General features: G+C 41.6%; 1 protein-coding gene across 3 annotated transcripts in view; it reads right to left on the bottom strand.

Moving 5' to 3' along the window:
* The window catches only part of LOC139765060 (aminopeptidase N-like), a 127,062-nt gene that overhangs the window by 34,413 nt on the left and 78,341 nt on the right, over positions 1–14,308 (bottom strand). For all 3 annotated transcript variants that reach the window (XM_071692151.1, XM_071692152.1, XM_071692153.1), the window contains exons 11-13: positions 5,195–5,276; positions 4,641–4,824; positions 3,776–4,112 (exon numbers count right to left, since the gene is read on the bottom strand). In XM_071692151.1, coding sequence (XP_071548252.1) covers positions 3,776–4,112; positions 4,641–4,824; positions 5,195–5,276 — 603 coding nt within the window. The remainder of the gene's footprint in view (positions 1–3,775; positions 4,113–4,640; positions 4,825–5,194; positions 5,277–14,308) is intronic.

Here is a 14,308-nt window from a genome sequence, read left to right as displayed (position 1 = left end):
ACCACCTCACACCAAATATTGTCCTCAAACATCTCATTTCCAGCACATCCACCCTCCTCCATACAACTCTGTCCAGAGCTCACGCTTCGCAACCATACAACGTTGTTGGAACCACTATTCATTCAGACATACACATTTTTGCTTTACGAGATAATGTTCTCGACTTCCAAACATTCTTCAACGCTCCCAGAATTTTCGCCCCCTCCCCCACCCTATGATTCACTTCCGCTTCCATGGGTCCATCCGCCGCCAAATCCACTCCCATACATCTAAAACACTTCACTTCCTCCAGTTTTTCTCCATTCAAACTTGCCTCCCAATTGACTTGTCCCTCAACCCTACTGTACCTAATAACCTTGCTCTTATTCACATTTACTCTCAGCCTTCTCCTTTCACACACTTTACCAAACTCAGCCACCGGCTTCTGCAGTTTCTCACACGAATCAGCCACCAGCGTTGTGTCATCAGCAAACAACAACTGACTCACTTCCCAAGTTCTCTCATCCTCAACAGACTGCATACTTGCCCCTCTTTCCAAAACTCTTGCATGCACCTCCATAACAACCCCATCCATAAACAAATTAAACAACAATGGAGACATCACACACCACTGCCGCAAACCTACATTCACTACGAACCAATCACTTTCCTCTCTTCCTACACGTACACATGCCTTACATCCTAAATAAAAAATTTTCAGTGCTTCTAACAACTTGCCTCTCATACCATATATTCTTAGTACCTTCCACAGAGCATCTCTATCAACTCTATCAAATGCCTTCTCCAGATCCATAAATGCTACATACAAATCCATTTGCTTTTCTAAGTATTTCTCACATACATTCTTCAAAGCAAACACCTGATCCACAAATCCTCTACCACTTCTGAAACCACACTGCTCTTCTCCAATCTGATACTCTGTACATGCCTTTAGCCTCTCAATCAATACCCTCCCATATAATTTCCCAGGAATACTCAACAAACATATCTCTGTAATTTGAGCACTCACTTTTATCCCCTTTGCGTTTGTACAATGGCACTATGCAAGCATTCCGCCAATCCTCAGGCACCTCACCATGAATCATACATGCCTTAAATAACCTTACCAACCAGTCAACAATACAGTCACCCCTTTTTTAATAGGTTCCACTGCAATACCATTCAAACCCGCTGCCTTGCCGGCTTTCATCTTCCGTAGAGCTTTTACTACCTCTTCCCTGTTTACCAAATCACTTTCCCTAACCCTCTCAATTTGCACGCCACCTCGACCAAAACATTCTATATCTGCCACTCTATCATGAAACACATTCAACAAACCTTCAAAATACTCACTCTATCTCCTTCTCACATCACCACTACTTGTTATCACCTCCCCATTAGCCCCCTTCACTGAAGTTCCCATTTGTTGCCTTGTCTTACGCACTTTATTTACCTCCTTCCAAAACATCTTTTTATTCTCCCTAAAATTTAATGATACTCTCACCCCAAGTCTCATTTGCCCTCTTTTTCACCTCTTGCACCTTTCTCTTGACCTCCTGCCTTTTTCTTTTATACATCTCCCACTCATTTGCTTTATTTTCCTGCAAAAATCGTCCAAATGCCTCTCTCTTCTCTTTCACTAATAATCTTACTTCTTCATCCCACCACTCACTACCCTTTCTAATCTGCCCACCTCCCACGCTTCTCATGCCACAAGCATCTTTTGCGCAAGCTATCACTGCTTCCCTAAATACATCCCATTCCTCCCCCTCTCCCCTTGCGCCCTTTGTTCTCACCTTTTTCCATTCTGTGCTCAGTTTCTCCTGGTACTTGCTCACACAAGTCTCCTTCCCAAGCACACTTACTTTCACCACTCTTTTCACCCCAACATTCTCTCTTCTTTTCTGAAAACCCCCACAAATCTTCACCTTCGCCTCCACAAGATAATGATCAGACATCCCTCCAGTTGCACCTCTCAGCACATTAACATCCAAAAGTCTCTCTTTCGCACGCCTATCAATTAACACATAATCCAGTAACGCTCTCTGGCCATCTCTCCTACCCATATACGTATACTTATGTATATGTCTCTTTAAAAACCAGGTATTCCCAATCATCAGTTCTTTTTCAGCACATAAATCTACAAGCTCTTCACCATTTCCATTTACAACACTGAACACCCCATGTACACCAATTATTCCTTCAACTGCCACATTACTCACCTTTGCATTCAAATCACCCATCACTATAATCCGTTCTCGTGCATCAAAACTACTAACACACTCACTCAGTTGCTCCCAAAACACTTGCCTCTCATGATCTTCTTTCTCATGCCCAGGTGCATATGCACCAATAATCACCCATCTCTCTCAATCAACTTTCAATTTTACCCATATCAATCCAGAGTTTACTTTCTTACACTCTATCACATACTCCCACCACTCCTGTTTCAGGAGTAGTGCTACTCCTTCCCTTGCTCTTGTCCTCTCACTAACCCCTGACTTTACTCCCAAGACATTCCCAAACCACTCTTCCCCTTTTCCCTTGAGCTTCGTTTCACTCAGAGCCAAAACATCCAGGTTCCTTTCCTCAAACATGCTACCTATCTCTCCTTTTTTTCTCTCATCTTGGTTACATCCACACAAATTTAAAGACCCCAATCTGAGCCTTCGAGGAGGATGAGCACTCCCCGCGTGACTCCTTCTTCTGTTTCCCCTTTTAGAGAGTTAAAATACAAGGAAGGGAAGGTTTCTAGCCCCCCGCTCCGTCCCCTTTAGTCGCCTTCTACGACACGTGAGGAATGCGTGGAAAGTATTCTTTCTCCCCTATTCCCTAACCATACTCGTTATTTTCATTCTGTGTTTTCTTCTCTTTCTTAAAATTATATTATAAAAATGTATTCTGTCATTCTGTTAAGTATTTCCCGTTGCTTGAAATGTATTATCAAGAAACGATCATAAATCGTTTCTCTTAATCATAACGAGTTTCAAGAACTATTTCGATTAAGTCAATCTGTCGAAAAGTTTAGACTAATATTAAATTGAATTAACTGTCTAAATATTTTAAGATTCCATTATACCTGCTGTAACATTACATTGATATTTACACTGAACAAGGTGAAATATTAATGATGAGTGCACTGTACAGTGGCTGCTCTTACAAAAAGAAAAACATCGTTATAAATAGTAGGATAATCAGTGTTATGTGGACTGTATGAAGTGGACCTTTTAAGGTGCTTTTGTAGTAAAGGTCCGGTATAAATCCTGCTGTTTGTTTCCAGAACCAAATGAGTGAAACTTGTTTTACCCGTATTAGAAGTGTAATATGACTTCAAGCGTATTAGCAGTATGATATGGCTTCAACCGTATCAACAGTGTAATATGACTTCAACCGTATTAGCAGTGTAATATGGCTTCAACCGTATTAGCAGTATAATATGGCTTCAACCGTATTGGCAATATAATATGGCTTCAACCGTATTAGCAGTGTAATATGGCTTCAACCGTATTAACAGTGCAATACGGCTTCAACCGTATTAGCAATATAATATGGCTTCAACCGTATTAGCTGTATAATATGGCTTCAACCGTATTAGCAGTGTAATACGGCTTCAGCCGTATCAGCAATGAAATATGGCTTCAACCGTATTAGCAGTGCAATATGGTTTCAACCGTATTAGCAGTATTAAAGACCTTTCTATTCTAGCTTGCTGGGTAAAGAACTTGAGACGGGAATCAAGTGTTCTGATTCATGACTGACCTTCTTACTAAACATAAGTTTGATAGACTAAACTTACCTGCTCGTGCCAAGTTCAAGGCATCATCAATAATCTGTGCACGATTTATGACGTTGATAGCCTCATGATCGTTGCTCAGCTGTAAGATGAGCAGCTTCCAGTTGTGTTCATCATAATTAACTCTGTAGTAACCTGTCTCTTGCAGGTTGAAGATGACCCACTGGTCCTTGGTGGGCAGTGAGGAGATTGTAATCTCGTCTTCAGAGTCCTTCATCCACATCATGGTCTGGGTATTTTCAAATTTACGGCTGGCTTGATCTGTGTAAGTTAGTGGCACCCACCACTTGTAATCGTGAGTATCTGTAGAGTTCTCGTTTTTCAGTAATAGAAATCGGTCCTGAAGGGGTAGAACAGATTCGTAAAAGGAAACAAGAAAAAACAAATTACATGCGGCTACAATCATCATTACAAGCGGCTACAATCATCATTACGTGCGGCTACAATCATCATTACAAGCGGCTACAATCATCATTACGTGCGGCTACATTCATCATTACGTGCGGCTACAATCATCATTACGTGCGGCTACATTCATCATTACGTGCGGCTACATTCATCATTACGTGCGGCTACATTCATCATTACGTGCGGCTACATTCATCATTACGTGCGGCTACATTCATCATTACGTGCGGCTACATTCATCATTACGTGCGGCTACATTCATCATTACGTGCGGCTACATTCATCATTACGTGCGGCTACATTCATCATTACGTGCGGCTACATTCATCATTACGTGCGGCTACATTCATCATTACGTGCGGCTACATTCATCATTACGTGCGGTTACATGCATTATTACGTGCGTCTACATTTTGAAATCCAATTTTTCACAGAAGACAAAGTGAACGTAATTATTTACCTGAGTAATTGTGGCTGATGTGCCATCTGCGCTCCTCACCACTTTGATAACAGGGAAGCCCATCTGTAGCGTCCAAGTGTCCATGACCATCTTGACAGTCATGTTAGGTGGTAAGGTGCCGTCTTCATGGGCAACAGTCGTAAGAAAATTCCAGAGGTCGTCTTGTTCAGCACTGTCGTATGCTCTGGCGAATGTTTCCGTTGATGTTAATCATCTTTGCTTTTCAGTTTTATTGCAAGAATTGTGAACAAGAAATATCAAGAATGGTTAAGTGATTATCATAATGATATAATCATTTACATCTAAAGAGTTGCTTCCTTAAGTGGAAATCGGATTTAATCCATTTAGCTTCAGACGAATCCTAAACGTATAATTTCACCATATAGAACATAGTGTTGGAACTGAGTAAGTGAAGACATATCTCAAGAAGTTTTCGTATTTTTTTAACCAAATAAGCAAAATAGGTGCCTCTGGTGACGTTCATGATGGTGTTAAAACAGAGAAAAGCAATAAAGTAAGACGGAAGTTTACTTCCTTCATTACAAATTACTTACAGGCTACTGAGATAGTTGGTTAAACCCTTCCTGAAGGTGGCTTCCGTTAGGAAATGGTTCATCATGCGGATGATGGATGCACCTGTGTGTTTACCAAGAATGGTTACTGCTTCTGTTAATTATTTGATTACTAATGTTTGATCTGAAACGAATGAAAAACATGTTATGGCAGACCAACGATCGGCTTCTACAACATCACCTCAAACATAATAATGAAAGTAACATGATCTAAGAAGAAATCTTCATCATAAAGGTCTCAAGATGGGCTTTATATGCAGGAAGACACCTTCCAAAACCCCCTGGAAGCTGACGATAACTTCTGAAATGATTTATGTAAGATTTTAGAATTAACAGAAGTGTACATGTAGACGTTAAGGATAGGAAATTCACTTTCGCATGCATATAATGAATCATCAAATATGTCTGGAGGACTTTACCACGACCGCTGTAAGAATAGCGTTCCTCAGTGTATATCTTCAATCATTTCAGGATCACCTTTTTCTGTTGCAATAGGTTTCATGTTTACATATGTAGTCATATCTTTTTTCATATAAAAAGTGCAAAACTATTGGGTTTATGCCGCCATTTTTAGTTATAAGATATTCAGCAGTCATAAAAAAAACTGTGGTTTCAATGAGCACAATAAGAATGAAAAACTTTGGATGAGTCAAGTCATTATACCATCTCTTGTGACAGAGGGAGGGTTAGTTCTGCTTGCTTCTGCAAACTTTGTTCTTCACTGTACTGATAGATTGCAGCTCGCAGCGTTCAGTGGATGAATAAACACATTAAGGCTGTTGTAGAAATGTACTGAATAGTGATTCTAACGACCTAATAATATTTCACTAGCTTTGAATACTGTCTTCAAGATCAGTTCATCCATTAATGAGGAACATTACTAAAACCCAAACTAATATGAAGCATTCTTTTAGGAAAGAAAATTTTGACAAGGCACTCACTAGTGGTTGTAACAAACCTTAAGGAAACAGTATATTGTAGTTTCAGCAAACTATGAAAGTTTTAAACTAGTTCACTTCTCAGCTGGAATTTGATGTATGGTCGTGGAATTTCATTTGCAAATGCATACTGATGAACGCTTCAGCATCCCACTAACGATAAGTCGCCCTACTTGGTAAACGGTATTTACTTTACCTCCATCTGAATCCATCTTTCACATTTCATTTCTTCTAAATTCTTTTTCAAACTATACCAAAAATCCATCAGCAGAAAATCAGACGTGAATAAATAATGATCTCATTTACCTTTCGTACAGTCTTTAACATTGTTTCACACTCTTAAGTTAATTCTTCCAAGATTTGATCTCTAGGAAAGTTTATATCTGATAGGTTTTGAGCATTTTCATGACGAATTATTACACTGGCCAAGATATACGAATAATAAGCCGATAACTAAGTTATGCCATGATTATATTCTCCGCTTCTCATATGACAACGATTTTTACTAAATATTTATTATAGAAAATTGTAGCAAGTATGCTATTCAAGTTTATACATAAATCATAAAGAATATCAGATTGATAAATCTTTTCCTCTTCAGAATGTTTTACCAGATCCTCCATAAATGTACAGAAAAGCTCGCCATCGCATCTCGGAGATCTAGTGCACCGAACAAGCTGTTGCATGTTAACTGGGGAGGGTGAATGATCGTTTGGAAAACTGATGACTGATCCTCACCATTCCCTAAGGTAAAAACATTGTAGAACAGAAGTACAGGACAGGATCAGGATAAATATATATTTTATACTCGTATGCTGATTATGCCACACGCAACTTCATTGAATCTGTCTTAATTGCTAATACTAAGAACGTTAATCCGTCCCCAGGCAATTTTTAAGGTCATCCTAGCTTTAACCAAATCATTATGAGAGAATTGACAAGGGTGCGTGATATCTCCATGGTTGTTTAATTTGTTCATGGATGGGGTGGTTAGGGAGGTGAATCCAAGAGTCTTGGAGAGAGGGGCAAGCATGCAGTCTGCTCTGGATGAGAGGGCCTGGGAAGTGAGTCAGTTGTTGTTCGCTGATGATACAGCGCTGGCTCTGGTGAAAAACTGCAAAAGATGGTGACTGAGTTTGGTAAAGTGTGTGAAAGAAGAAAGTTGAGAGTAAATGTAAATAACAGCAAGGTTATTAGGTTCATTATGGTTGAGGAACAAGTTAATTAGGAGGTACTATTGAACGCAGAAAAACTGGAGGAAGTGAAGTGTTTTAGATATCTGGGAGTGGACTTAGTAACAGACGTAAACATGGAAGCGAAAGTTAGTCACAGGGTGGGGGAGGGATTGAAGGTTCTGGGAGCGTTGAAGAATGTGTGGAAGGCGAGAATGTTCTCTCGGAGAGCAAAAATGGATATGTTTGAAGGAACAGTTGTTCCAACAGTATTATATGATTGTTTAGGTATGGGCTATAGATAGGGTTGTGCGGATGGAAGTGAAATATTTGAGGGCAATATGTGGTGTGACGTGGTTTGATCGAGTAAGTAATGAAAGGGTAAGAGAGATATGTGGTAATAAAAAGTGTGTGGTTGAGACAGCAGAAAAGGGTGTATTGAAATGGTTTGGACACATGGGGAGAATGAATAAGTAGAGATTGACAAAAAAGATATATGTGTCAGAAGTGGAGGGAAGAAGAAGCGGGAGACAAAATTGGAGGTGGAAGGATTGAGCAAAAAAGATTTGAGCGATCGGGGGGTGAACATACAGGAGGGTAAAATACGTGCGAAAAATAGAGTGAATTGGAACGATGTGGTATACCGGGGTCGACGTGCAGTCGATGGACTAAACCAGGACATGTGAAGCGTCTGGGGTAAACCATGAAAATGACTATGGGGCCTGGATGTGGAAAGGGACCTGCGGTTTCGGTGCATTACACAAGACACCTAGAGACTGTGTTTGAACGAACGTGGCCTTTTTTGTATATATATATATATATATATATATATATATATATATATATATATATATATATATATATATATATATATATATATTTTCATACTATTCGTCATTTCCCGCATTAGCGAGGTAGCGTTAAGAACAGAGGACTGGGCCTTTTTGGGAATATCCTCACATGGCCCCCTTCTCTGTTCCTTCATTTGGAAAAAAAAAAAAAATGAGAGGGTAGGATTTCCAACCCTCCTCTCCCTTCCCTTTTAGTCGCCTTCTACGACACGCAGGGAATACGTGGGAAGTATTCTTTCTCCCCTATCCTCAGGGATATATATATATATATATATATATATATATATATATATATATATATATATATATATATATATATATATATATACTTGTTTATTTATGTTTATCACACCTGATCGCTGTGTCCAGCGTCATCGAGGTAGCGCCAGGAAACAGACGAAGAAAGACCCATCCACTTATACACACACAAACACACACCCACATGTATGTATATATATATATATATATATATATATATATATATATATATATATATATATATATATATATATATATATATATATATATATATATTCATTTATTTATTATATTTATTTTGCTTTGTCGCTATCTCCCGCGTTAGCGAGGCAGCGCAAGGAAACAGACGAAAGAAATGGCCCAACCCACCCACATATACATGTATATACATACACGTCCACACACGCAAATATACATAGCTATACATCTCAACGTATACATATATATACACACAAAGACATATACATATATACACAAGTACATAATTAATACTGTCTGCCTTTATTCATTCCGATCGCCACCCTGCCACACATGAAATAAGAACCCCCTCCCCCCTCATGTGTGCGAGGTAGCGCTAGGAAAAGACAACAAAGGCCCCATTCGTTCACACTCAGTCTTTAGCTGTCATGCAATAATGCACCGAAACCACAGCTCCCTTTCCACATCCAGGCCCCACGGAACTTTCCATAGTTTACCCCAGACGCTTCACATGCCCTGGTTCAATCCACTGACAGCACGTCGACCCCGGTATACCACATCGTTCCAATTCACTCTATTCCTTGCACGCCTTTCACTCTCCTGCAAGTTCAGGCCCCGATCACTCAAAATCTTTTTCACTCCATCTTTCCACCTCCAGTTTGGTCTCCCACTTCTCCTCGTTCCCTCCACCTTTGACACATATATCCTCTTGGTCAATCTTTCCTCACTCATTTTCTCCATGTGACCAAACCATTTCAAAACACCTTCTTCTGCTCTCTCAACCACACTCTTTATATTACCACACATCTCTCTAACCCTTACATTACTTACACGATCAAACCACCTCACACCACATATTGTCCTCAAACATCTCATTTCCAGCACATCCACCCTCCTCCGCGCAACTCTATCCATAGCCCACGCCTCGCAACCATACAACATTATTGGAACCACTATTCCTTCAAACATACCCATTTTTGCTTTCCGAGATAATGTTCTCGACTTCCACACATTCTTCAAGGCTCCCAGAATTTTTGCCCCCTCCCCCACCCTATGATTCACTTCCGCTTCCATGGTTCCATCCGCTGCCAAATCCACTCCCAGATATCTAAAACACTTCACTTCCTCCAGTTTTTCTCCAATCAAACTTACCTCCCAGTTGACTTGTCCCTCAACCCTACTGTACCTAATAACCTTGACCTTATTCACATTTACACTTAACTTTCTTCTTTCACACACTTTACCAAACTCAGTCACAAGCTTCTGCAGTTTCTCACATGAATCAGCCACCAGCGCTGTATCATCAGCAAACAACAACTGACTCACTTCCCAAGCTCTCTCATCCACAATAGACTGCATACTTGCCCCTCTTTCCAAAACTCTTGCATTCACCTCCCTAACAGCCCCATCCATAAACAAATTAAACAACCATGGAGACATCACACAACGCAGCCGCAAACCTACATTCACTGAGAACCAATCACTTTCCTCTCTTCCTACACGTACACATGCCTTACATCCTCGATAAAAACTTTTCACTGCTTCTAACAACTTGCCTCCCACACCATATATTCTTAATACCTCCCACAGAGAATCTCTATCAACTCTATCATATGCCTTCTCCAGATCCATAAATGCTACATACAAATCCATTTGCTTTTCTAAGTATTTCTCAAATACATTCTTCAAAGCGAACACCTGATCCACATATCCTCTACCACTTCTGAAACCACACTGCTCTTCTCCAATCTGATGCTCTGTACATGCCTTCACCCTCTCAATCAATACCCACCCATATAATTTACCAGGAATACTCAACAAACTTCTACCTCTGTAATTTGAGCACTCACCTTTGTCCCCTTTGCCTTTGTACAATGGCACTATGCAAGCATTCCGCCAACCCTCAGGCACCTCACCATGAGTGATACATACATTAAATAACCTTACCAACCAGTCAACAATACAGTCACCCCTTTTTTAATAAATTCCACAGTAATACCATCCAAACCCACTGCCTTGCCAGCTTTCATCTTCCGCAAAGCTTTTACTACCTCTTCTCTGTTTACCAAATCATTTTCCCTAACCCTCTCACTTTGCACTCCACCTCGACCAAAACACCCTATATCTGCCACTCTATCATCAAACACATTCAACAAACCTTCAAAATACTTACTCCATCTCCTTCTCACATCACCACTACTTGTTATCACCTCCCCATTTGCCCCCTCACTGAGGTTCCCATTTGCTCCCTTGTCTTACGCACTTTATTTACCTCATCCAAAACATCTTTTTATTCTCCCTAAAATCTAATGATACTCTCTCACCCCAACTCTCATTTGCCCTCTTTGTCACCTCTTGCACCTTTCTCTTGACCTCCTGCCTCTTTCTTTTATACATCTCCCACTCATTTGCATTATTTCCCTGCACAAATCGTCCAAATGCCTCTCTCTTCTCTTTCACTAATAATCTTACTTCTTCATCCCACCACTCACTACCCTTTCTTATCTGCCCACCTCCCACGCTTCTCATGCCACAAGCATCTTTTGCGCAAGCTATCACTGCTTCTATAGATACATCCCATTCCTCCCCCACTCCCCTTGCCTCCTTTGTTCTCACCTTTTTCCATTCTGTACTCAGTCTCTCCTGGTACCTCCTCACACAAGCCTCCTTCCCAAGCTCACTTACTCTCACCACTCTCTTCACCCCAACATTCTCTCTTCTTTTCTGAAAACCTTTACAGATCTTTACCTTAGCCTCCACAAGATAATGATCAGAGATCCCTCCAGTTGCACCTCTCAGCACATTAACATCCAAAAGTCTCTCTTTCACGCGCCTATCAATTAACACGTAATCCAATAACGCTCTCTGGCCATCTCTCCTACTTACATACGTATACTTATGTATATCTCTCTTCTTCAACCAGGTATTCCCAATCACCAGCCCTTTTTCAGCACATAAATCTACGAGCTCTTCACCATTTCCATTTACAGCACTGAACACCCCATGTACACCAATTATTCCCTCAACTGCCACATTACTCACCTTTGCATTCAAATCACCCATCACTATAACCCGGTCTCGTGCATCAAAACCACTAACACACTCATTCAGCTGCTCCCAAAACACTTGCCCTTCATGATCTTTTTTCTCGTGCCCAGGTGCATATGCACCAATAATCACCCATCTCTCTCCATCAACTTTCAGTTTTACCCATATCAATCTAGAGTTTACTTTCTTACACTCTTTCACATACTCCCACCATTCCTGTTTCAGGAGTAGTGCTACTCTTTCCCTTGCTCTTGTCCTCTCACTAACCCCTGACTTTACTCCCCAGACATTCCCAAACCACTCTTCCCCTTTACCCTTGAGCTTCGTTTCACTCAGAGCCAAAACATCCAGGTTCCTTTCCTCAAACATACTACCTATCTCTCCCTTTTTCTCATCTTGGTTACGTGCACACACATTTAGACACCCCAATCTGAGCCTTCGAGGAGGATGAGCACTCCCCGCGCGACTCCTTCTTCTGTTTCCCCTTTTAGAAAATCAAAATACAAGGAGGGGAGGGTTTCTAGCCCCCCGCTCCCGTCCCCTTTAGTCGCCTTCTACGACACGTGAGGAATGCGTGGGAAGTATTCTTTCTCACCTATCCCAGGAATAATATATATATATATATATATATATATATATATATATATATATATATATATATATATATATATATATATATATATATATATATATATATATATATATATATATATATATATATATATTTACATACACGTACATATGCACATACGTAACAACATATACTCATATACACTTATACATACATATACATACACATACACGTACACAGCCATGTGCATATATACACATGCACATATTCATACTTGCTTGCCTTCATCCATTCTTAGCACCACCACTCCCCACAGGAAACAGCATCGCCACCTCCTGCGTCAGCGAGGTGGCGCCACGAAAACAGAAAAAATGCCACATTCATTCACACTCAATCTCTAGCTGTCATGTGTAATGCATCGAAACCACAGTTTCCTATCCACATCCAGGCCTCACAGATCTTTCCTGGGTTTACCCCAGACGTTTCACATGCCCTGGTCCAGTCTGTTTAAATCGTTCCGATTCACTCTATTCCTTGCACGCCTCTCACCCTACTGCATGTTCAGGCCCCGATCGCTCAAAATCTTTTTCATTTCATTCTTCCATCTCCAATTTGGCCCCCCTCTTCTCCTTGTTCCCTCCACCTCTGACACACATATCCTCTTTGTCAACCTTTCCTCACTCATTCTCTCCATAAGTCCAAACCATTTCAACACACCCTCTTCTGCTCTCTCAACCACACTCTCTTTATCACCACTCATTTCACTTACTCTTTCATTACTTACTCGATCAAACCACCTCACACCACATATTGTCCTTAAACATTTCATTTCTAACACATCCATCCTCCTCCGCACGACCCTATCTATAGCCCACACCTCGCAATCATATAACATTGTTGGAACCACTATTCCTTCAAACATACCCATTTTTGCTCTCCGAGATAACGTTCTCGCCATCCAAACATTCTTCATCGCTCCCAGATATTTCAGTGGATGTCAAGTTGCACTCTTCTGACCCAGGTAGCTGTCCTTCCTTTCTGCCTCACCAACATGTGGACTATAGTCATTCTGTCCACAAACATACAATCCCTCCGACTTACACATAGCACTTGACAAAACTTAACACTCTGATAAAAATGGTTGGAACAGTAGATAGGAGTAGTAGGTAGGGACATTTAGGCAGGAGCATTAGGTAGACATTTGGTAGAAGTAGTAAGCAGGGGCAATAGGTAGACACATTATGTGTCTGATTATGTGAAGGCTGTCCAAGTGTGGATAGGCGCATTACCCACCCCTGCCAGGGCGTCCAGGTGTCGGTCCGAGATCAACGGCCTCTGTGACACCTGTCAGAAGCCAGGTACGCTCGGGCACATCGCACAGATGTGCCCTCGTACACATGGCGGGAGGGTAAAACGGCACGACAACATCTGTGCCTATTTGGCCGGGCGACTGAGACAGAGGGGTTATGAGGTGTCCTGCGAGCCGCGCATTCCGATTGTGGGGTCCTTTCGGAAGCCGGACATCGTGGCTTCCACAGGCACAGAGGCCTATATCATCGACACACAGGTCTCTGGGTTCACTTCCCGCTTTCATCTGCACACCATTACAAGTGTAGCTACTACGGTAACCCGGAAGTCTTACAAGGCGTACGGGAATACACCGGGAAAGACACCGTGCACGTAACATCTGCCACCTTAAGTTGGCGTGGTGCATGGTGTCAAGAAAGCGCGAGTGCTCTCAGAGGGTTAGGGCCGACATACCGGAACCTTGAGGTGTGCACGGTCAAAGCCCTAACCTGGACTCACTCCCTTCACAGGATGTGGTCCAAGAGCACAGGTTAAAAATCGGAGCCTGCCTTGTACATCTGGTGTCGGCCACCGGGCAGGCGTAAGGTCATCTCCCCTTTGTTGGCTTGGGGTGTGCGGGAATAGGCTGTTCTCCCGTGGCTCCCAATGGCAGGCATCAGTTCCTGAGGTCGGGTTGTCGGGCGGGGTGGTGGACGCCTTGGCAGGGTTGCCCATTGCTCCCGTGCGACAGGCCGTACTGGAAGGTGAGCGGT

The sequence above is a fragment of the Panulirus ornatus genome, chromosome 52 (assembly GCF_036320965.1).
Source record: "Panulirus ornatus isolate Po-2019 chromosome 52, ASM3632096v1, whole genome shotgun sequence".
NCBI classification, from domain to species: domain Eukaryota; kingdom Metazoa; phylum Arthropoda; class Malacostraca; order Decapoda; family Palinuridae; genus Panulirus; species Panulirus ornatus.
The sequence above is the reverse complement of the archived record's forward strand: the minus strand, read 5'-3'. Positions and strand labels throughout refer to the sequence as shown.